The sequence below is a fragment of the Anolis sagrei genome, chromosome 5 (genome assembly GCF_037176765.1).
Source record: "Anolis sagrei isolate rAnoSag1 chromosome 5, rAnoSag1.mat, whole genome shotgun sequence".
NCBI lineage: Eukaryota > Metazoa > Chordata > Lepidosauria > Squamata > Dactyloidae > Anolis > Anolis sagrei.
In genome coordinates, this window is record NC_090025.1 from 112,915,290 (window position 1) to 112,941,275 (window position 25,986).

General features: G+C 38.4%; 1 protein-coding gene across 1 annotated transcript; it reads left to right on the plus strand.

Annotated features, from left to right (window-relative positions):
* Window positions 1–25,986, plus strand: SLC34A2 (solute carrier family 34 member 2). Its single transcript, XM_060776146.2, has 13 exons — window positions 1–89; window positions 7,632–7,743; window positions 7,872–8,006; window positions 8,899–9,027; window positions 13,827–13,970; window positions 14,845–14,956; window positions 16,642–16,837; window positions 18,006–18,101; window positions 19,016–19,136; window positions 21,106–21,273; window positions 22,705–22,821; window positions 23,594–23,718; window positions 24,811–25,986. The coding sequence occupies exons 2-13, from the start codon at window positions 7,635–7,637 to the stop codon at window positions 25,384–25,386; spliced, it is 2,028 nt and encodes a 675-aa protein (XP_060632129.2). The 5' UTR covers window positions 1–89; window positions 7,632–7,634; the 3' UTR covers window positions 25,387–25,986.

Below are 25,986 nucleotides of genomic sequence, written 5' to 3' on the forward strand. Positions count from 1 at the left end.
ACTTTGGCCAGTACCTGCTCTCTTTATAAATTGTAGCTCCCAGCAGGATACTTCTTTGAAGTCTTCATTGTCTGGAGGGGAAGGAATAGGTGAGTAAAAGGAAAGCTCTGCTCAAACTTTGTATGCTTTTTATGCTTTCATGAATATTTGCCTGCTAGGTACTTCCCCAGCAGTTTACCTGACATATAACAGCCAGGAGAAATCTGGAAAGTGTATGGTAAAATCCTGTTTTGATTTCACCCCTGATTTGATCACAAATTGGAGTATTGTGAATACAAAATGATATGTATACAAATGTTTGGACACATTCTTATTTTATACCTAAGGACCAAACATAGTAAAATTGAGGGCAAGTTCTGATTACTGAAAGTAAGGAAAACGTGCTGTTTATATGCTTGGTTTAATTTTTTTTCACATTCTTTCCTTTCTGAAATTTCTTCTTCTTCTCCTTCTTCCTCTTTATCACTAGGAAACATAGATCCAGAAAATATCTCTAACTGCATCTTTTGTTGAGCAAAATTGAAATGCAATTTCTGCATATAATTTGTTTTGATGTACTGAGATAAAATCAAACGTTGTTACCTGAAGTTATCAGTAGGCAGAATTTCACTGAGATTTTCATAATGGTTTTTTCCTGTTACATTTGAGTGCCTTCTTGCTCAAAGTGTTTTCTTGTTCAGGATTCCTTACCTAGTTTTGAAGGTACCATATTTTTTAAAGTCAGAATTCTCTTTGTTTAGTTACATAGGAAAAGTGGAAAAAGCAGCTAACACACTGTTTTTGACTGGACTCTTAGCTGTGGCTGAAAGTGACCTTTTGAATATCACATCTTATTTGGTGACATACTTAGAGAACTCAAGATGAATATTTAACTTTTGGGTATTATGTGGGTATTATGTTTCCCAACTCTCATAGCAGAACTATAGGACTAAATTTAAATGCTTTACAACCTCTCCCAGCCACAAACTAAAGCAAGAAAAACTTGTCTTAGCAATTTTAAGCTCACATGAGTGCTTTACTTGTCCCATCATGTGAAATATTAACAACACACCAGTGACATTAAGAGTGCTGGGATGAGTGAGCCACTGGGAAGATGCTGTGAACTGCTAATTAATGATGAGAAATTCTCTATTTCAATCTGAGTCTTTTAATCTGTTATTACAACACTGACGGCGCTGAATTATGCTGTCACTTAGTACAAAGTTATCTAGCCCTGGAGCAATTTGTTGAATCATTCTAACTTCCGCAGTCATTGTTTTTAATGTGAGTTTGGAGGTATCAGATCACGTGCATTTTCCTAAGTCAAAGTTATATCTTTGCATCTTGGATATTCTGTCACTTGTAATTTCCCAAGTACTGTGTTGTTTTTATTTTAAGCAACTAGATAGCAGACTGGCATTGAAATCTGGGGTCCCTTGCTTAAATCCCTGCTTAATTATGATTCTGTAAATGAACAAACATAGTTCTTATATCTCAGCTTATTGCAGGAGTGAGTTAACTGCTGCCCTCCTATTTTTGTTATACAGCAGCCAAATCAGCATAATTAAGTATGAAGAATGCTGGGAATTGGTCAATAAACCTTCGGAGGACCACATTTTGTCCACCATGGTCTCATACAATCTATTTTATGTTGTTGTAAGAATAAAATGGACAAGGGAAATAGATCATAGACCGCTTTAAACTTCATGGAACACATTTAGTCAGGTAATAAATGGTTAGGCCATTTCACAAGGCTTGCATTTTGAGGTAAATCACTAATTGTACCATGTAGAAGATGTGGCTGAAAGAGTTTTTTTTCCCCCAAGCCCACATAATAAACCTCCGAAACAGGTGGTACTTCCATATAAAATGGCCTCCCTTTTGAGTATCGTTGATTTAATATCTCTGCCCACAGAGGCAATGTAAGCTGCATGCTTGAGCAAAAAATAAATAAATTGGGAATTGTTTCTCATTAGACAGGGATTCCAATTAGAGATGGGATTGGACCTCTTATTAGATCCAGTGCAACATTTCTCAGCAATAGAGAGGTTATAGAGTAGTGAGAGTTTGGAGAATAGAGCTGTGTGTGCCATATGGACTAATCTATTCTCCCAAGCTGCTCTACTGCTCTCAGGTATAACAGAAGATGCAAACCCACATCCACCAGTGTTCATTTAAGATACAGATATCAATATGATCTGTTTCTTTGTATGGAACGGGAGTGCCATCTTGTCCTTTACCCGAGCTAGAACAGCACCTTTGTTTCGCTCAGAGAGGAATGGTACTATGGATAAAGGACCTCATCACAGTGAGGTCCTGAATCTGGGAGAAAGTGGGGCATCTGTGGGCAGCGGGGCAAATCTGGTGGGCAGCGTGGGAACCCATTGCCCTGCATCACCCACATTGCCCTCTTCCCCATCATTGCTCAGCTTCCCCCCATGCTTTTCCTGTTCTATCGAATGAGTACTTGGGAATCCTCCTGTGTTCTTGGGGCTTCATTGTAGGATGCTTCCAGCATAGTTCATGGACAGAGCCCTGCTGGAAGTAGCTGTGTGTCATCTGGGGCGACCTGAGCTTGAAGCGTCTTACTATGGGTAAGAAAGCCCATGTGATGACGTCCAAAGTTAGACTTGACCACAGAAGACTTAGATTTTAATGCCATCATATTATCTGGGAATTGTCATGGAAGTTATTGTTTTGAAGTTTATCCAAGTATATGGGATGCAACAACCTTCAAAGTATCTATGACCCAAGATTATAGGATTTAAAATTTTAAACTAAGTCCAGAAATGAATAGATAACCAAGGATATCAAGAAGAATTACAGTAGTGATGATCCCTGGACTGGTGCCGATCCCTGGATTGATGCTGATCCCTGAGCCATTAGCTGCTGTTCCTGAGTGTGTTTCCAGGAAACAAACAAACAAAAATAACCAGTGGCCATGAATATAGTGCCAATCACTGTAATAAAAATAATTGATAGTTCCTTGCATCAGATAATTTGGAACTAGGTTAATATATATGCCCTGGCAAGTCCTAGATGCTTTGTGGCAGCAAATTTCAGGTCAGTTGCATGCTTCTCAGGCACATCCTAATGAAAATCGTGTTAACATTACTCCAGTTTGAAGATTACTAATTCACAAATGTTGGTCAGCAAGTGTAAGTGTAAGGTTAGTCATTAATTTAGCATGAGTGGATATTCCTCTGTTTTTTCTAAGCATGGAAAATTGACATGTCATTCACTTATTATGTGGGCTTGAAAAAAAACCTCCTCAGGTTACTTAAGGACAGGCTTTGAAATGTCATGCACCAAAAAAGGATAGAACACATGAATATACAGTTTTAAATAGCATTTTTATAAGTAATGTAGACCACAATAAATGCGTCTTGAGAATTTTCCCAGACACCTATAGCCAAAACTTCAGGATCACAGTGAGACAGCCCTTTCGTTAATATGCATACAAGACTTGGTAGTCCCTTAGATGACAGGGCTTCAAACCATTTAGGGATATAAAGGCCAAACCCATTGCTTTCTATTGATCCTAGAACTGAATAGGATGTCAATGTAGCTTGATCAGCTTTCTTCAGATCAGTGATTCTCAACCTGTGGGTCCCCAGGTGTTTTGGCCTACAACTCTCAAAAATCCCAGCCAGTTTACCAGTTGTTAGGATTTCTAGGAGTTGAAGGCCAAAACATCTGGGGACCCACAGGTTAAGAACCACTGCTTTAGATAGAACTGTAGTTACTCAACTATCGACACTAACCAGCTCTCTATTAAATATTTTTTTAAATTCTTTCCTCCCCCAAATTTACGATAACCATATGTCAAGCACAGTCATACTTTATTAGATCTAATCACTAATAATATATTTACCTACAGACAGACACAGATAATTAGTCAGAAACTCTTGGCAACTCATGCTTGTATTTCTATCTAAGCATTCTCAGACTGTGTATTTTATGCTTTAAGAGAAATGTTACCCAATTCAGAATTACAGCTAAGATTCTGTTGACATTAGCAGATTTCCATATCCATTGTGCTTTTAGTTTTCCTGGAACAGGCTTCAGCTTGTTGGCTCTTATTCATCCCAATTCCATCCCCAGATATCTGCCCAGGTATTGATTCACACATATATACATATCTAGAGAGATTCTATAATATGTCAGGATACTAATAAACTGATTGTGATTTGGGGTATTTCTGAAAGAATTGGTAAGCAATGAATTTTTGTACATGATTGTCTCCTTTAATACCTAAAAGGCAACATTCTAGCAACTTGCTGAATTAATAGGTTGAATGTATTTCAGGTTCTGGCAAGCCATTTCCAGTTTCCTTTCAATTTTACTTTGCCTTCTTCCCTGTAATTTTGAATTTTGTGAATCAGGTTACTTTACTGTACTTACTTCAAGTACAGCTTCTCCTTTCATTGGGGCTGTCATGGATGCATAGCTACAAACAATGCTTTCTAGTAATGTACTAGTGAGGAGTTTATATGCTTCTTTGTGTTACACCAGCAGAGCAGAGATAGGATCTTTTATACAAGAATAAAACCTTGGGAAAGCTAACCGCGGCCACTGTCATTGAGCCAGTGAGTCACCTAAAGCTATGAAAGGCCATTCCTTGTGTTCCAAATAGGTATTTTTGGAGAAAGTTACACATAGTCCATCAATATAATTGAAAAAGACTTACGAAGCATAGTTCCTTATCCTACTGAGACCATTGGGAATTTATTTATTTATTTATTTATTTATTTGTCGTGTCAGGGCAACCAGTCAATTGACCATTGGGAAAGAAATGTGCTTAACTTTGGCTTAGTAATTAATGTGTATTCTCATTTACAAGTCAGAGCATACATCCCTGAACAATGAAAAGAAAGTGAGTGAATATGTGCAAAATTTGTTACTGGAAATAGGAACCAAGCTCTTATACAAGGATCATTCCCCAGTATTCCTCATGCTTGGGATCTCAAAGAAATGAATGGAGAAGCCATTATTTTCTTCTGATTTGGAGCTTGCCAGATCCAAGTCTTCTAAAATGTGTAAGATTTGGTGGTTATAATGTGGTAACATCAGAAACATATAAGAAAGGAAAATACTGATTTGTAGGTTTAGCCATTTTTGCTCATATGTAGATAACAGTTGAGCAGTTGAGCAGCATAATACTGCCTCAAATTAGGAAAACTGGTGGGGAATATTACTGGGGCATGGAAAAGCAGAAGATCTTAATTGTTTGGCTCTAGGAGCTGATATGGTACTATTAATTGGATATTGGTATATGGGGGCTATAGTTTGGATAGACCAGGCATGTACAAACTTTTTTGGGTGAGGGGGCTGCATTGCAGGCCAGGCATTGGTGAGGTGGGGGAGGCTGAGGGCAGTTGGCGCAGTCGGGGTGCAGTGAGTGTAGGGTGGTTGGCACCTGAAGGGAAGCCCTTCTCTTAGCCTGGGAAACCAGCAGCCCTCTCACTTGCAAGGCTGAAAAGACAGGCCACTACTGAGAGCTCTCATCAGTGGCCTGTCCTCCCCTGGCTCTCCTCTCAACTGGGGACATAGTGGTCCACCATGTTCTTAGACTTCGAAGAGGAGGAGGAGGAAACAGGCTGCTGCTGGCAACTCTCTGGAGAGCTATCGGCAGGCATGTATCTCTGCCTCAGTCCTCCTCTCATCCTGGGGATGCAGTGGGCCACTGTATCTGCATGCTAAGTGAAAGGCTGAGGCAGACGAGGGCCAGAGGAAAGAGCCCAAGGGGCCACATGCCCGGGATAGACCTTACTATGAAGACATTCTGAGCACTTTTAATTTTAAGGGCACTAATATTAGTTCCTTTATATGGCCAGTGTTGACCAGTGTTATATGCCTGATAGGAATCACAATCTTTCAGGCTAGCATTCTAAATAGGGAAACTAAACTTGCCTTTGATTTGCTTTTTAAATCAGTGTACTTGGGAATAATAATAAACATGGATCACACAAATACTGTCAACATGATTAATTGAACCAGCAGTTATAAAAGCTGTCAAAATAAGCCTTGGCTGATCTAACATTCTGGTTCTATGAGTTGCCAACCAAATACATCTTGTTACTTACACATTCAATAGGACAGTAAGATGATGTTAGATCATTTCCCTACAAAAACAGTTCTTATTCATATAATAATGGAATATTAAGTACCAAGAAAAATAAAAACTCCTAATAGAGCTTATTAGAAACAACATACATGAGTGGGCAGCTGAATAAACAGCAGGCAATTATCAATGTTACCCCTGTACACAAAATGTTCCTCTAATCTTACAGTATTTGATAAGTCTTACAATCTATAATTTATTCACGTTGTATAGACATTGAAAACAAAAGCAGCATCAATATCAGCATCATTTTGCTTCAAAAGTAATGAAAGGATAAAGAAGAAAAGATAAAGACGAGCTAGTATTTGTGTGATCAAAAGTAGGCAGATGTTTGTTTGTTTGTTTGTTTGTTTGTTTACAGTATTTTTTTCCACCCTTCTCACCCTGAAGGGGACTCAGGGCACATCACAGAACATACATAGGCAGCAAACATTCAGTGCCGTTTTATACACAACTAAATAGACAATTATACATAGATAAGAGGTATATATATTGGCTTTCCCCATCTTTCCGGCATCTTGGAAGGTGTTGTGCTCGATTCCAACCATGGAGGTGGGGGTGCTGTTGCTTCATCTCCCTGTCAAGGAGTTAGTTTCTAACTTCCTCCTTTGGATTGAATTGCTGGCATTCTTTCTGGGTGCTTCAGAATACCTCCCCCGCTTTTTTATGAGCAGTACCTATTTATCCAATCATATTTTTGCTTACAAACCACTAGGTGGGTGAAAGTGGGCCTAAGGCCAGGAGCTCACCCTGACCTAGCTTTGAACCGGCAGACTTTCGACTGACGAGATTGACTACAACTGCTGTTTAACCTGCTATGCTAAAGCCAGCCCATTTTATTCAAAATGTTGATCAATTTGAATAAATATTTGAGCAATAATGTCCATAATGTAGTATGATTTTGAAACATGTACAACTTTACACAGTAAGCAAAATAGCACACATTTGCCAGAAGCATATTTTCTTTTTCTTAATTTGAACCAATGAAAGAACCTTTTCTTTTCTTTTTCTTTTTTTTCTTTTTTTGATCTCTGATCCAAGGGGAAAACTATTTAAAAAATAAAGATAAAAGATGCTTCTGGTAAGTGAGTGGTATTTTCCTTATAAATCATCAATTTATTTTCTCCTTCTGAATGCATTCTCCCATAAAGATTCATATTAAGAATGTACCTACCTACCTACCTACCTACCTACCGAGTGTCAGGAATGACTTGAGAAACTACAAGTTGCTTCTGGGGTGAAAGAATTGGCCATCTGTAAGGATGTTGCCCAGAGGATGCCTGGATGTTTTTACCATCCTGTGGAAGGCTTCTCTCATGTCCCTGTATGGGAAGCTGGAGTTGACAGATGAGAGCGCACCCAGCTCCCCGGATTTGAACCGCCGACCTTTCGGTCAGCAGTCATGCCGGCACAAGGGTTTAACCCATTGTGCTACCGGGGGCTCCTAATTTTATATATTGAACCCTTGGACAGTTTTTGAAAGATATGCTCTGATAAACCTTCCCTTCTTCTTCTTCCCCTCTTGTAGGACATGGCTCCGTGGCCTGAACTAGAGAACACGGACACGAATAAATATATCGAAGAACCTTCTTCTAAACAAAACCAGGTCATGTCTGAGAAAGGTGTAAAGGATCCAGAAAGTGAGAACAAAGATGATTTAAAATTTCTTCTTTTATATACTTGATAAAAACATTTTCAGAACATTGCCAGTTATATACTTAAAAACTGATGATAACAATGGTATTGGTTTGCTTACTTGTCCCATTAGGTGAGGAAATTTCTTTAAGGAATCAGCTGGAATTTTTGCCTACATACTCCACCATTGCCTTGACAGGAGAAATGGAGGAAGAAGATGACCCATGGAGTATGCCAGTGCTCCAGGATACTGGAGTCAAATGGTCAGGTAAGGTTCTATCATAATTAAATCTATTGAACAATATTTCTAGTTTCCCATTTTCTATGATCAGTTAATTGGGAGAGGGTAACGTATGGTTTCCTAGCATGATTCATCCTCGGTATGCTGATTAAGATTAATGAGAACGATCAGTAAAGCTCTCAGTTCTCCCAAGCTCCCTCCACCAGCAGAGTCAATAGGAGATGTAGGACTTTATCACACATACCTGCATTTCCAATACAGCCTATACACTGATAGCCTATACTTGTCACATTAAGCACGTTCTGAATCACATTTCTGTTTACTAGTGCAATTGTGGTAATTCATCAATTCTCATACTTCTGCACACACTTGTAAATCTTTCTTCCCACACTACTGCTGTTCCTTAATGTTTTTATTTTTAACACAATTGCATAATTACAACATTGATTCTATGAATCCATTGATAAAATGCACAATGGTTTCAATTCCACCAACAGAAAATATCTATCTATCTATCTATCTATCTATCTATCTATCTATCTATCTATCTATATCTCATGCTCAAAAAACATAACTCAAAAATCACTGGACGAATTGACACCACATTTGGACGCAATGCACCTATCAGGCTAACAAGTGACCATCACTTACAAAAACTCTGAAAAACACAGCAGAAAAAAAACTTTAAAAGCCAAAAAATAAAATAATACATTACAACGCATGCACAAAACTACATATATATACGCAAACATGCATATACTCAAATATATACATACATATATACACACACAAAACACATATACACAGACTGGGCCACAGCAACACGTGGCAGAAGACGGCTAGTATATATACACTGTTGAATATGAGTCTATAGATCTGTTACTGTTTCATACATCAACATCTGTTTTCTGTTTTTCAGAACTGGATGGGAAAGGCAAAATACTCTGTGTCTTTAAAAGCATTGGAAAGTTTATACTTTTGCTTGGCTTGCTGTACTTTTTTGTTTGCTCCTTGGATGTTCTCAGCTCAGCGTTCCAGTTAGTAGGAGGTAGGACACATTTTTTTTAAACATCCTGGTAAAATGTCTTTATTTAATTTTGTAAATAGTACTTAAACACCACATCTCCAGGAGAACTTTTATCTTCATAAGGTTAATTATACAAAGAGAAGCCTGCAAACAGGACATGAGTGCAACAGCACCTTCCTGTTTTGTTCCCCTGAAACTGGTAATATACAGAGGTAATATTGATGGTAAATATATAGCTATCATAACTAGTAGCTAGAAGCCCTTACTTTGTCTCTAGTTTGTCATATACAAAACTGATAGAATCATAGAGTTGGAAGAGATTATATGGGTCATCTAGTCCAACCCCCTTCTATGTAGGATATGATAAAGTAAAGGTAAAAGTTTCCCCTTAACATTAAGTCTAATTGTGTCCGACTCTTGAGGGTGGTGCTCATCTCCATTTCTAAGCTGAAGAGCCAGTGTTGTCCATAGACAGCACCTCCTAGGTCATCTGGTCGGCATGAAGCACTGTTCCCTTCCCGCCTAAGCGGCACCTATTGATCTAAACACATTTGCATGTTTTCGAACTGCTAGGTAGGCAGAAGCTGGGCCTAACAGCAGGAGATCATCCCGCTTCTCAGATTCGAACCATCAACTTTTCGGTCAGCAAGTTTAGCAGCTCAGTGGTTTAATCCTCTGCGCCACCAGGGGCATGTAGGATATGATGTAGGATATGACACTACTGTTAGGGAAAACTACCTTAAAATATAACAAGAGTATCCAAAAACATAAACAGAATACAAAAGCTGAGTGTCAGCTCATTAGTGAGCAGAGCGTGAAGTGCCGTTGGTTGTGGCTATAAAAATTATGAGCTTCGACAGGCAAAGATGCAGAGTCCAATCTTTAAAAAATCACAAAAGGTTTATTTACAATAATAAAGCACTGGATTTCTCCATAGTTATCTAACACCCACGCATCCCTTCCAAGATTTCAAGAGAGGGGGGAAAACCCAATTACTACATCTCTCCTGACAGGCATGTAGCCCGGGGGGGGGGGGGGGGGGCTTAAGGGGCTTCAGCCCCCCCCCCCCCGAAATTCTCATGGTGGTTCGCGAAAAGGCCTTACTGGTGCATTATTTAAACTGTTGTTTATTCATATCATGATCTGATCACCATACTCAATATATCCCATATGCATGGGGGTATTGGGGTAATGATACAAAAGGTTTGCTAGGGTAGACCCTCTTTCACTCAGACTCAGCCCCCCGCCCGAACCCCCCCTGAAAAAATTCAGCCCCCCCCCCCCCCCCCCAAACGAAATCCTGGCTACGGGCCTGTCTCCTGACACGCAAGCAGAGAGAGATCTCAAAGCATACAGCACATATTCTCCATACTAACGTGTAAGAAGGCAGAAGGCAGAGTCAAAAAGCTTGCAGTAGAAAAGTATCCATTTTAAAAACCAATCAGAATGGGAGTAGAAAGACAGAAGAGAGAAGAAAAAGATTCATTCCCAACTGTCATTCAGGAGACCTGGGGGAAGGGAAATCCTTAGTCTTTACTAAGATAACTAACTGCTCCTCTTTGAGGATTTGGGGAAAAGGTACCACATCCGATGTGATCTTGGAAACTAAGCAGGAAGAGTCTTGGGAGCACTTGGATGGGAGACTATCTAGGGATACTAGGCACTGTAGGTTGTATTTCAGAGGAAGGAAATAGAGAAATGGCCTCCGAATATACCTGGTCTAGGGGCTTGCCTGTTGTCCAGGGATTCTGCCCCATAATGTGGGGTAATATTGATTTTACCCTGTATTAGCAGAAATTAGAGAATGCTCTGAAACTTCCCTGAAACTCCAGAGCAGCCCCGCACTTTTTGGTTTGGTGTAGATAACTGTCCACATGGGTTCGCACCACCATATCCTTTTTCCTGTATCCTGTGGCACAAGGAAAAGAGGAAGGAACTTACTGTTCTTTGATACCATGGCAGTCTCCCTTTCTTTCTCAAGGCCACACAAACCCCTTTGCTGATGTCAGCAATGGCACGCAGAAATGGCAAGAGCTCTCTGGAGCTCTGCAGCAACAAGTCATAAACCATGAAAGAATAACTGTCCAGCAAACGTTTCTGCCCCAGTTCAACGGCAGAGCATGTAAACATTTCCTAAGAATCTGGGGCTGGTCTGAGGAAGCACTGCTCCTACCCGTCCCCTAGTTCAGGTACCTATGTAAAAAAGAAAACTCTATGAAAGCTTTGGGGTTGCCATACGTTAAACAGGTGCCTTGAAGGTACATACACATTGGAATAATACATCTTCACTAGAAAAGTTATTGCCCCATCTGTGCAAGTATTGTACCCGTTTACTCATTAAAGCAACTAAAGACTTTTTAAACCCAACTGTTTTGTTCAAAGAGAAGGCAATGCTGTTATTCTTTAACTTGGTAATGAAGGAATATTAACAAGAGGTGAAGAGCTGTAAAATGATTGGCTTTATTACCTCATCTCCAGGTATTTTAAATGTAAAAAACTTCTAATTTGCAAGTATAGGTGATGGTGCAAGACTTACTTTGGCTGGAGATTAAATAGTGGCATAAATGTAGCAGCCAAGTGAGTTTAGTTACAGATTGCCTGTTGAGTTATGGTTAATTTCATGGGGGTTTTTTGACAAGGGATATTCACTGGTGGATTTGCCAGTTCCTTTCTCTGAAATATAGCCTACAGTACCTGGCATTCATTGGCTGTAACACATCCAAGAATTAACTAGGGCTTGCCTTGCTTAGCCTCCAATATGAAACCAAATCTGATGGCTTTAGGGTATTTAGGTCCAATTTAGTTACATGGCGATTCCTAATTCTGATTGTATTTCCAAGCATTTATTTGTATTCTTGTTTGATTTATTTGACTGAAAGCATTTATTCCCTGCCCTTTAGTAAAAAAGATTCCACAGCAGCTTATTTATTTCTTTATGACATTTATATCCTGCCCTTCTCACTCTGAAGGGGACTCAGGGTGGCTTATTAGCATAGCACAATGTTAGTATTATATATTACTATATTATACTATAGCATTATACTGCAATATTATTAGTAATATTACATGTAATATATAATATATACAGTAATTATTATATTAGTATATTGTATTATAATATGATGATCAATATTATATGTACATACAATATATTATATTATTAGCATAGCACAATATGGGTATTATATATTTCATATTGTTCGTGGATGGAGGGGCTCCCAACTGATGACCCACGAGACATGGTGGAACTGTGTCTTTCTGGCTCCCCTTCTTCATTCTGGCTTAAAAATACTTAGTTTGACATTTCATGACCCCAAGGATGCATCTAAATAAGAAAGGACACAGAGGGAACAGAATGACTTGTCAAATCCAGACCCAGTCTATTCAACATCCTGCTCCATTCGGGGCTGTTTTCTTCCTGGATGCCAGCTGCCCAATTGCTCATCTGATGAGAAGCAATTTATTGGATTCCTGGGTGCATAACAGCCACTTAACAAATTGCAGTCAGTGTCCTACAAATAAAAGTGAATGCAATAGTTCATCTTCTTTTGGAAGACCTTTATTAACCATAGAGATTCCAAAATGCTGTAGGAAGACCAATAATTGCCAAATGATGTGCCATGGCATACTACCGGATAAATTAATTTGCTCATTCATTAAGGAGTGTGCTTCTATCAATGAATCACCACTATGTCCTTGCATGTTTCCTGATGTACCTATTGAGGATGACAGAATTAATCTGTTTGTGATCCATATCAGTTTTACCTATCTACGTTCTAAGTATATTATATCCTTTTTCTCTTGATGGTTTGTATTTTAGAAGAATACATTGTTTCATTTTGTCCTTACTTTAATTTATCCTTTTGCTGAGACCTATATGTCAAAATTTGTTAAAGTGCGCAAACTGAAGGGTAAAGGTGCTTCTGGGATTGTGAATCAGCCTTAGTTGCTTAAGTATAGGCAGAACCACATGGCCAAACATGTCACGTGAGCATTGGGCAGATTGGGTGGATATAGAGTCAGCAGAATTAACTGCTCATGTTTGAGGCTGCTTATTATCTCTCTGTGCGTGACTTCCAGCTCACTGACTCATGGAGAATGACAGGATGGACTAGTCTGAGTAATTTGTACCCATACATTTGTTAAAAGTAAACTTTTACATGCAGACTCCAGAGTGAAGTTCCAACAGTTTTAGTTAGAAAAAAGTATGTGCCAACTTATCACATAATTGAGGGAAAATGCTTTAAGGTGTTGCCTACATTACACATTTATATTATCTTTGACATGCACAGATTCTTAGAATTACCCTGTAAATTGTGATATGTTGATAATTGTTTTGAAGAGGCATTCTCTCCTGACATTTCGCCTGGATCTATGGCAAAAATCCTCAGAGGTAGTGAGGTCCTCACTACCTCTGAGGATGCTTGCCATAGATGCAAGCAAAACATCAGGAGAGAATGCCTCTAGAGCATGGCCATATAGCCCGAAAAAACCTACAAAACCCAGTGATTCCGGCCCTGAAAGCCTTAGACAATAAATTCTGTTGAATCTCTCCAAACTGCCACAAACTGTTGAATTTGTTGAGACTTTACAAAATATTCATTGAAAACTATAGCAAAATGTGCTGCAGGATGTCCATGGAACCTAAAATGTTTTTATGATAGAACCATTAGGAAATGACATTTATAACCCAGGAACAAAAATCATGTCACATAGTGTTAAGATGCCCTGAATCCCTCTAGGGAGAGAGGGCAGGCTAGAAATAAAGAATATATATATATATATATATATATATATATAATTGGCTTTTTCCCCCCCAGGTAAAGCAGCAGGGGATATTTTCAAAGACGGGTCTGTGTTGTCAAATCCTGTTGCCGGCGTAGTGATTGGTGTTCTGGTGACAGTCATGGTGCAGAGCTCTAGCACCTCGTCATCTATCATCGTCAGCATGGTGTCCTCTTCATGTAAGTTAACTGGCAAATGTGCAAAGGATTTGGGTTTTTATACAGATTACATTCAAAGTTGCATGCACAAATATGAGGAAGGAGTTAAAAACAGATAATAGATGTATCACTGAACACGAGTCTCATAATATGGAATATATAATATTGGGAATAAAATGAGGAAATCTGCCCGGCGTGGCTTTTCTTATCATTGTGTTGCATTGACATAGAAAGGCCTTCATGGTTGTATTTTGCCCTTCTGTGCATCTAATTAGGAAGAAACTCTTAATAGAAATACATCTGACTACAAAGTTTGCTTATAAGCATAAAAAGTGTACAATATTAGTAAGGTCTATATGTTCTTTGTATTACATTAAAATGTAGATTTTTTAAAAAGGCATAAAAATGACAGTTTTTAGAAGAATGCTGGCCAGGTTGAAATCAACCGTGAAAGTTGTAGGAAATATATATGTATCTCAAGTTAGTAGATGTGAACGGAAGATGCGTTTGCATACTGACATAGAAAACTTTCAATATAGACACGACACTTTCACAATTAGGACAAATTACTGTGGTTTAAATCATCTTTGAGGCATATCCTGATCATGCTTCTTTTCACAAAGTGTTGTGTTGTCTTTTCTCACAAACTGCTTCTGCTGAATGTATGAGAAGTAGCAGAAGAATAGTGAAACAAAGAAAGACTCTATATTGCAATGGGAAGCTAACAAATCATACTGATTAATTCTTTTTTGTAGACTAAACTAGTTAAGCTTTCTGTTCTGAGTCCAGATCCTAAATGGCATGATACCAGATTCTGATTGGTTCATTGTAATGTAAGTGCCAACACTTCCAGTTCTTTCAATTTTTCAATCCCTCTTACTTTCTTATTTTGCAGTATTGAGCGTTCGGCATGGTATTCCGATCATAATGGGAGCCAATATTGGTACATCGGTCACAAACACCATTGTAGCACTCATGCAAGCTGGAGATAGGAATGAATTTAGAAGGTACAACTGCTTTAATTTTAAGCCACAATTTTGCAAAACAGATGTACTTTCACAGGATGAACTGCAAAAATGAAAAAGGAGAGCCAGTGTTAAATATAAATTAGAAGAACAGGACAATAGACCAAGGAAGAAAAACATGACAATTGATATAAGATTGGATAGTAACAAGCCTTTTAGAAGCCCTTGCATTTTATGAGGTCCAATGCCAAAACCTTCAGTTATAAATGAATTTTGTTATAGATAGCATATATAGATTTATTTGTACATTGGTGTTTTTCCAGTTGAGATTCCATAGGTCTTAAACCATGATTTTTTACTTCCTTCAATAATATAATATCTGTCACATATGAAATGAGAATAAAATAATGGTGAGATTAAAAAGTGAAATCCCAGCTCTTCTCATTTTGATTAGCAGAAAGCTGAAGAATGTTGGGCTTAATCATAATGAAAAACACTATGTAACAAGATTTGGAAAAAAAAATCTGTTCCTAGTTTGAAAGTGTTATTTCCCGTTTAATTGTTGTTGTTATACTTCAGAAACTTTGCTTTACGGCTGCTGCAAACTATGTTGAATTATTTGAGACTCTGAGATATTCATGGAAAAACTATAGCAAAATGTGCCGCAGGATGTACCGCAAAAACAAAGGTTTTGCAGTGTAATAAACATTTTCTATTTTTATTATAGAACCAATTAGGAAATGACATTTACATCCCAGGAACAAAAACTGTGCTACATAGTGTAATTGCTTGACAGCTGTCATACATTTTGCTTCTTAATGCCGTTTTACCTTTGCTGTAGCTATAAGCGTACTATTGTGAAAGGCACACAGCAGCCAAGGATACACAAAAACATGACTGTATACAAAAGAATGAAATTTAAATGGATCCAGATTGATTGACTTTAGTTCTGTGTTGTTTAGGTATATACTATTGTGAAAAGCACACAGCAGCCAAAGATATACAAAACCATGACTAGATAACAAAAGAAAAAATATTTCATCCCAAAATGTTCTAAAATGAACTCTAGGGGTGTGTGGAAAACATTTCCACCTTGTTTGGAGGTGCCCCAGATTCCCCCTAGGGATCTCAACAACATTTTTCAAAAAAAAAAATTGCCTGAAAACCTTGAGATAGGCTCATCATAAGTCGTAACTGACTTGAAAACAAAACAGCCAATATCTTATGATGGCAGGAAAGTCTGTGAGTGATTGACTTTCTGCCTACCTGGGCAATCTTTCCTGTTGTTGTTTGGATGGAACAGAAGAACACAGAGCAAGCTGCAAACTAGCTGGAAATGCCTCAAGATGAGGAGCTTATTTCAGAATCTCTTCATCAGGAATGTCTTTTGTTTGCCTCTGTTTATGTTCTGTTTGTATACATATACAGATGTTGCAGCAGGTATTACAAAATCCCTAGAGAGCACTCTTTCCTCAGTGGAGAGCCAAGAATAATGAGTAGTGTTGCCTCAGAACCTTTCACCACTTGAGGCAATAAGAAATCTGAATAGTGGGGGAAACTGCCTTTCTGTAATGGACTGTAATATACCCTGAGAAAGAGTTTGCCAATGTGAAATGCATCAAGGCATGGATCCTTCCTCCTGAAACCATTTTGATGTATCCCATTTCTGTATTTTCTCCACTTTGATTGTGAATTTACTCATCTGCTCTGCTTTGCTTTTTCTGCAGGGCCTTTGCTGGAGCGACAGTCCATGATTTCTTCAACTGGCTTTCAGTGTTCGTGTTGTTGCCCATTGAAGTTGCCTCAGGCTATCTTTATCACCTTACAAACGTCATTGTAGATTCATTTCATCTTAAAAGTGGAGAAAATGCTCCTGACCTACTCAAAGTCATCACTGATCCTTTTACCAAACTTATCATCCAGGTAGGCTATAAAGGTTGGACTAAAGCAGTGGTTCTGGTAAACTGGCTGGGATTTCTGGGAGTTGTAGGCCAAAACACCTGGGGGACCCACAGGTTGAGAACTACTGGACTAAAGCCTGGAGTATTTTATTCTGACAATGGAAAATACAAGCTACCACTCAATTATTAGTGGCAATGGGAATAAACCACTGAATTAATATGAATACAATCTATAAATGTAGATTGTACATTTGATGGATCTGTTCTAATTAGAACTAACAGTTGGATTTAAACCTAAATGTGTAAACCTACAAAGCTGTACATCTGTTAACCAATTGCAGATTGGTTTAGATTCCATGTATCTGGCATTATAATTATAATTTCAGCAAAAAATACAGTTTTAAAATGTATTAAAGACAGAGAGCGAAAGAGGGCTTCTAGGTCATTAGTCCACCTCAATCTTAGTGCAGAAGATTCAGAGTTACAACATGCCCAACAGTTGCCTGTCAGCCTCTTCCTGAAAACTGTCTTCAAAAAAGAGCCCACCAGTCCTAGATAATTGATTCCATTGCTGACTCGTTCATAATTTATGTTCTTTAGGAACTTCGTTAAAGGTCTTAGATTCAATCCCATTCATCTCCAGGAAGATTTGGGGAAGAATTTTTCCTGGGCAAGTTGAACCAATCTGTGTTGCTAAAAATATGCAACAAAGGCAAACCAAGCAAAAAACACAGTTGTCTTTCTCCCCTTAAAACAGTCAATTTGTTGTAAATTGCAGTGAAGAGAAACTAGGCAAGCCTAGTTGGTACCAGCCAATCCCAGCTCAGAAAATCCTATGAGGGAGAAAAGATACAGCACTGAGACTTAACTCTGGTCGAAGGTAGATAGGGTAAATATGACCTTGAAATAGGGAAAGCACTACAGAGTGAGAGGGCAAGATGTCATAGAGATAGGAGAAACTGTAATAAAGAGCTGTAATTGATAGTTCACCAAAAAAAGGGATTCGATAGGATTTTCGTATTGAATTTTGCCAGTCTCTCAATTTTACATTTCAATTTTGTATTCGTATTTTGAGGCACCTTTTGATGTTTTTTCAGGGATGCAAAGTAGCACAGATTATACGGATTAATTTAATGATGGATTCTTATTGAGTAAATAATACAAATTCTCTTTTTTGTCTGTTTTAATAGCTTGATAAATCTGTGATAAATGGAATTGCTACAGGAGATGAAGCAGCAAAAAATAAGAGTCTCGTGAAAATTTGGTGCGAAACCAAAACTAGCATGGTGAGAACAGTTAAAATTGTAATTTCATTTAACAGTCACTTTTATGGGTTGCTGTGAGTTTTATGGACTGTATGACCATGTTCCAGAAACATTATCTCCTGACATTTCACCCACATCTATGTGGGTGAAACTCATAGCAACTTACAGCAAGCAAGTGATTCCAGCCATGAAAGCCTTCAACAACACATAGTCACTTTTATGTTTCTTTTTGACAACTAATAACCAAAGGAGAAGGGATTGTTGCGTTTTTTTTCTGTTGAAAATTGTAAATGTTGCATTTAGAATATCATCCTGAAGATTACATCTATACATAATAATTGCCAGCAAAAGCCTTTTATTGTTTTCATTGTTTGCACTAAACATAGAATAATAAAATCTAGTCTGTGATAGGGTTTCTTTATCCAAGTACAAATGATGTATCTCTGCAGAACCCCACTGTTTCTTCCAGAATATGAAAACATTTCCTCATCCTCAAAACCCTCTGTTCTGAGGGAACATCTGATATAGAGGACTTGAAAAAAATATCTTGGAGACCTTTAGTAGATGTGATTAAGGGAAGAAGGCCTCAATTCAATTGGTATTACTTATGAACGTCCACCACTTTGTCATAGCTCTTGTTTGTATTACCATAATGCTAAATTACCACATTGCTACTTACATCATTTAGAGTGTTCAGTTGGGTTCATGTAATTTATTCACTTGGAGGAAGGGGAGGATTAGCTTCAGCAACAGAACATTGTTTAAAATAATAGAAATAGGAGGGAAACATAAAGAGGCCTCAAATGTTGACAGTCCAATCAGTTTCATTATTGTGATGAATTCTTTGTTCTAGGGCTTTTACGTTGGAGAAGAACTACAGTAGGTCATAAATGAACAGGTTATTGATTATCTTGGTTTGCTTTGTCAATGCCTAGACTGCAGTGAATTCTACTGTCTCATCGCCTGCAAATTGCACATCTCCAGACCTTTGCTGGGCAGATGGAAACTTGACATGGACAACTAAAAATGTATCCGATTCAGAGTATATTAAAAAATGTAAGGACAACTTTCAGTTTCAGTTCTGTGAGGATTTTGTAATCATTATGTTCCAAGTCTGGGGTTTACTCATGAGAGAAAACCACAAATAATGTGATTTTGTGTATTTGTATAAGGCTTTCACAGTCATAACTAGTACCTTGAATTCTGTCCAGAGATGAATTGGTAGCTTGTGGAGATATTTCAAGAAGGTAGTTATATCCTCTCCATAACCAGCCTGAGTAAAGAATTGTGCATATGGCAAAGTTTCTAAATTATTTTACAGGCAATCCTACATATACATAGTAATCCAAATGTAAAGTTGCATGCTTCAATAAATTCATATTATTGTCTAAATCCTGGGTGAAATATAGGTTATACTGTCACACTTCCCTCATGTGCAGTTGCTAGTACTAATTGCTGTCGACTAGGCATGGGCAAACTTCAGCCCTTCAGGTGTTTTGGACTTCAACTCTCACCATTCTTAACAGCCTGCTGGTTGTTGTGGGAGTCGTGGGAGTTGAAGTCCAAAACACCTGGAGAACTGAAGCTTGCCCATGCCTGCTGTAGACCCACTGAATCAAATGCTAACAGAATCTATCAAGGATGTAAATCCCACTTATTCATCAATGAGTGCAGTTGGAAAAAGCAGTTGAATTTGACTATAAAAACTGTCTCAGGGCCCTTCCACACAGCCATATAATCCAGAATATCATGGCAGAATAACCCACAATATCTTCTTTGGACTGGAATATCTGAGTCCACACTGCCATATAACCCAGTTCAAAGCAGATAATGTGGGATTTTATTCAGCTGTGTGAAAGGGGCCTCAGATAGACTATGGGATTTTTCAGTCTAAGGCTGCCACCATTTCCCACACCTGTGAAATGTAAGAATGCTAACCATGTGCCAAACACTTGAGCAATGGCGCCTAGCTATGGATAAGATGACAATGCTGCAGGGGTGACTTCCTGGAGCTGGGTGTGCTTCTCCAAAAATGGAGCTGGTGTCTTGCCATAATCTTTGCTCAGGGATTTCCCAGCAGTGGAAGAATTGTGCTACATCTGAGGCACGCTCTAATAGCTTGCCTATTCCAGTATAAATTTCAAAGGATGGAATTTTGTTGAGGCTCTGCAGTTGTACTTGCAAATTTATAGATACTATCATCTTGGCAAGGAAGTCTCTGAGACTTTCTTATGCAAAAATTTCCCTGGACTGCACAGTTGTCCATGAAATTCCCAGAATGCTGTGTGGATGCAACATGACCTTTTGTTTGCCATTCTGGCTTCTCTAGTCTATCTGTAATCTCATAGAAGAGAGCCCAGCTGAGTATTGTGTTACGTTGGAGAAGAACTACAGTAGGTCATAAATGACCAATAAATTAGCATCATAAGGGATTTCAGTCTGTGGAACTCCCTTCCCGGCGATATCAGAGTAGCTCCCTCCCCCTGTCTTTTAGAAAAAAAACTTAAAATCTGGTTATGGGACCAAGCATTTGAGCAATAGAAGCAGCAACTGGGATTATTTAATGTGATATAAAGGACAATGGACTGACCCAGACACTGATTTTAAACTGGCGTGATTTTAAACAAATATGTTTATTAATATAATGTATTTTTAAATAAATTGTTTTAATTGTATTTTATGTTTGTATTACCACTAAAATGAGTGCCTGTTGTGACGCCGCCCTGAGTCCCCCCTGGGGTGAGAAGGACGGGGTACAAATGTACGAAATAAATAAATAAAAAATATTCTGCACATCAAGATTTTGAAAGCTTTCACAGTATATCTAGCACAATTCAAAGTGTATATTATGTGTTTCCCAAGTTATAGTTCTGAAACTATAATTTGGGGCTATAATTCCAAGAATCTGCCAAGGGAAATGGAGAAAGAAGGATGCATTTATCTTAATGTGAGTGTGATTGAATAGTCCTCAGAACAATTAAAGTTTCTTCAATAGCTAATGTATTAATTTCTTCTTATTTTATAGGTCAGCACATTTTTGCAGGATCAGATCTCCCAGATCTTGCTATTGGTCTCATCTTGCTTGCTTTTTCCTTGCTTGTTCTGTGCACTTGCTTGATCCTAATAGTCAAGTTACTGAATTCTGTACTTAAAGGACAAGTAGCAAGTGTTATCAAGAAAACACTAAATACGGGTAAGGATTTCTTATGTTTTCTAAAACATAACAAATAGAATATTTACATATATTGAGCACAGTCAAGAATGTACTTTTCCAGTGAAAACTCCAGTGAAATGTGTTTCAATGGGATATGATAAAAGAGGCATCCTTTGAGGTGTTTTTTGTACTGAAGTTGTATATTAGTGAAAAGAAACATGGCGCCAGAGCCCTAAAATTTGTTTCCCTCTATTCACTTACTGAATTGCACACAAGTTGTTTTCTGTTGTTCTTTTTCACATGAGAATGGGGACACGAGTGGAGATAGTTAGGACAACCCTTCCATGGAATCAGTAACTTAACTTCTAGACATTTGGATGGGAAGAACCCACCTATTGAATCCTAGGCCCTTCCACGCAGTCATATAACCCAGAATATCAAGGCAGAAAATCCCACAATATCTACTTTCAACTGGGTTATCTGAGTCCACACTGCCATATATTCCAGTTCAAAGCAGAAAATGTGGGATTTTATTCAGCTGTGTGGAATAATGATGATGATGATGATGATGATGATGATGATGATAATAATAATAATAATAATCTTTATTTATACCCCGCCACTATCACCCCCAATGGGGACTCGAGGCGTTTTATATGAAGCCAAGCCCAAACAGAAAATTACAATACAGTAAAATACAATAAAATAAAAACTGAAACACAAGCAACAACACAGTAAAATACAAAAACATGATGAACACAATAAGCAATGAACACAGAACATAATGCAATGAACAATCACAATAACAGTTAGTGGGCTGCATGTACAGTAAAATGATTAAAAACTCATGGTGAGATAAAAGGAGCAGATTATTTGCAAGGGAGAACTCATAGGGAAATAGAGTAGTAAACAAGCCTTCGTACAAGGGGGAGGTGTACTCCAAGGACAAAAGCGTCGAGGAGAGCAATAGCAGAAGGTTGCATGGCTACTCTCCAAAAGTGCAACAGCAGAGCCAGGTGCTTCCAGTGTTAAACCCATTTTAGCTCTCTTCAGAATGTGAAGACATGTGGCTCCATCCCAAATAATTTTCACATACATGTCCAGCCCTATCCTTCCATTCCCTGACCTCAAAACATGTAGCAAAATCTGACCTCTCTGCTCAAAATATCTTTCCATTTCTTTCCTCAATCCCACATCTGCCTCTTCCTTCTCACTGGGGAAGCAGAGTATCTCATTGTAAAGAATAGATAAACAAAATGATCACTGCAACTCTGTACCCACATTTTCTGAAATTAGATTGACTTATCCCATATTCTGTGCCCAGTTGTTTGACGATTTGTGTTGCCAATTTTCTAACTATTGTTTACTGTGCAAATGTTCAACAACACAAGAAAACCCCTATGCATTATTTAGACTAAAATGTTTTGTGAACCTCTAATGCATCTCATGCTTCTCTCTTCCCCCAACCAGATTTCCCTTTTCCATTTTCTTGGTTGACAGGATACCTGGCTATGCTAGTGGGTGCTGGCATGACCTTCATTGTTCAAAGTAGTTCTGTGTTTACCTCCGCAATTACTCCACTTGTTGGTATGTCTTCTACAGAAGTATTTTGAATTAGAGATTGCGGGATGAGGTTGGGGGGGGGGGGGGCTAGATTGATCTGCCTTTCAGTTGCTGGTTGGTTTTCAATGGTAGAGGGGAAATTTCAGTTCTTGACTAATTTTATGTTTTAAAAAACATGTGTAAGAAAGCTCTATTTGGGCAAGAGATATCACTAGAGGGTGCTGGGGGTTCAGATCACACCGCTTGACACCATCAGAGACGGTGACACCAAAAATGTCTCAGAATCCGCTAGGATCTGAGTCTAGGATCCCCTTCCCCATGGATACTAAAATCTATGGATGCTGAAGTCCCATTATATTCAATGGCATAGTCATTGATTTTGCCAATTTATCTGATATTCTAGCTACAATATTGTGGTATTGTCTGATATTGGATAAGAGAGGAAACAATCCGTTATCACACTGGGCAACACCAATCCAAATGAAGCCACTGCCTGGAGCCTCAGCAGTTGACAAAGTTAGTCTATGTTCCACCCATTAGGATCTGCTGTCCATTTACTTTATAGCATATGCATGTATAATCAGAGTTTGTAGCTAAAGGCTGTTATAGCCTGTACTTTATAATAATACAGTAGAATATTCTGTAACATTACAGGGCTGATGAATTATAGCTATGAGCTTTATTAGCTCTCTTAGCTTTATAATTTCAGGGCTGCTTCGTTTTGTGGTATTAGTGCAAGATAATGTATAAGAAGCACTTTAAGCACTGTAATTCATCCTCCTTTTCCCCCTTTCAGGCATTGGTGTTATAAGTATTGAACGAGCATACCCCTTAACCCTTGGGTCCAACATTGGTACAACCACAACGGCTATTCTTGCAGCCCTGGCTAGTCCAGGAAGTAGACTCAAGTATTCCTTGCAGGTTAGCATTTTGGATTTTATTTTGTTGTTATTTGTAAATCGAAAGTATTAATGAGAAAGTTCATACTCAATATGGATTTCCTTTGTATCCAGGACTACACATTCAGTAGAGAAATGCTGAAAACAAGAAGGGCACTTTAATCCATGGTTTTTATTCAGCATGGTTGTCTCTCAGTGTGATGAGAAATAAACAGCAAATTGATTGCATTGAAGGGTTCAGATAGCTAAAGTAGATAAAACCGCATATACTCGAGTATAAGCTGAGTTTTTCAGCCCTTTTTTTAGGGCTGAAAAAGCCCCCCTCGAGTCAAAGTTATAAGTCAAAGTTATTTTATTATTTTACTCTATTATTATTATTATTATTATTATTATTATTATTATTATTATTATTACATTTACATCATTTACTCTATTATTATTTTTATTACATTTATTATTTTTAACTATTTATTATTACATTTACATTATATTACTCTATTATTTTTGGAAGGATACGTTAGCACATTTACATTGAAGAAGGTTAGAATAATGGTTTAATCAGAGTTAGAGAGTCTTATTTTAAATTACAGTTTTATGTAAATGTACTGATACCTCAATTAATGTAATTTCATTAGTATCTATTTTTGTTTTGAAATTTACCACTAGCTGCCTCATTTCCCACCCTCGGCTTATACTGGAGTCAATACGTTTTCCCGGTTTTTGTGGGAAAATTAGGTGCTTCGGCTTATATTTGGGTCAGCTTCTACTCGAGTATATACGGGATGTGTGTGTATTCACTACTTTTTACTGAAAATGTCCATGTTATCTGATATGCCATTCGGATTCGGTTTGTGTATTGTTGTGAGTTTGGTTTGAAAGAAAAATGAACTGAGCTGAAGATTTGCTCTTGCTCAGCTCCTGTTAACTGTAATAAGAAACAACTGTTGAATTCTCAGGTGGTTGGAGTTTCATAATAGATGGACAATATAACAGTGGATCCATTGAAGGAAAGATCAACTGAAAGCATGAGTCAAGTCTAAAATAATATGCAGTTGTACAAAAGGCACACATTGCTTGACAGTTGATCTGATTTTTTTCCCTTTTTTGCTTTCAGATCGCTCTCTGCCACTTCTTTTTCAATATTTCTGGGATTCTGCTGTGGTATCCAATCCCATTCATGCGCATCCCAATTCGGATGTCCAAGGGTCTAGGGAACGTAACGGCCAAGTACAGGTGGTTTGCCATTTTTTACCTTCTCTTCTGCTTCTTCTTGATCCCACTGGCTGTCTTTGGCCTGTCGATGGCTGGTTGGCAGTACCTTGTGGGCGTTGCTGTTCCCATTTTGACTGTCTTGGTTTGTGTGGTCATCATCAATGTTCTGCAAAGGAAGAAGCCCCAGTCGCTGCCTCATAGACTCCAAAACTGGGGGTTCCTCCCCAAATGGATGCATTCTCTGCAGCCCTGGGACAACGTGGTGACTTCTGTCAGCTCCACCTGTGGGAGATACTGCTGCTGCTGTTGCAAATGCTGTAGAAGGGACAAAGGGGAAGACATGGCAAAAGAAAAGCCAGCAAAAGCTCTGGAATCTTATGTGAACCCAATTTCACTGGCCGATGAAGAAAACAATCTTCCAAATGCACCACAGATAACTAAACCTAAGCAAACAGACTTGACAACCACAGCCTTTTAGCAGAAGAAGCTGAGATTTTGAGGACAAGCGTCTAAAGGGGGAAATGTAAAGAAAGAGCAAAGAAGCCGAGAGGGGAAACATTGGACAGCTTCTTGGGCACAGTGAAGAGAACTGATTGGTGGTGGCTCATTGTTTTGTCAAACAGGCCATAAGTCTAAACTATTAGCTTCACGTGAAGAGCCATAAGCTGTCTCCGGTGCCTTTATGGGGTCTTGACTCTTAAGTACTGTGCCAGAGTAGGTAGTAGAGCAGGGCTGAGCACTTTGCCATATGAGTCTTTTTACTGCAGTTCAATACTGCTACAAATCTTGATTTCCTTTGCTGCTTTTGGTCTGCCATTCAACTGTTACTCAGAGTTTGTCATTAGAGGACTCAAAAGCCAGGTACATAGACAATGAATGTGAAATCTGCGTATAAGGGATCTATTACATGATTAGTAGCGCCAGATTTATAACAACACACACAGACACGTGTATATATATCTCTAAACAAAAATACAGTAGAATAGCAGGGGATAGATTTATTTCTTTTAGCACTGTTGTTTCTGTAATTTTTGTCTTCTTGCTAGGAGCCATAAAGTAAATACATTGTAGAAAACCT

Coding starts and splice junctions, on each gene's coding strand:
- SLC34A2 (XM_060776146.2), top strand. CDS start 7,635: ATGGCTCCGTGGCCTGAACTAGAGAACACGGACACGAATAAATATATC. Junction 9,028..13,826: donor AGCGTTCCAGTTAGTAGGAG/GTAGGACACATT, acceptor TTTCCCCCCCAG/GTAAAGCAGCAGGGGATATT. Junction 13,971..14,844: donor CAGCATGGTGTCCTCTTCAT/GTAAGTTAACTG, acceptor CTTATTTTGCAG/TATTGAGCGTTCGGCATGGT.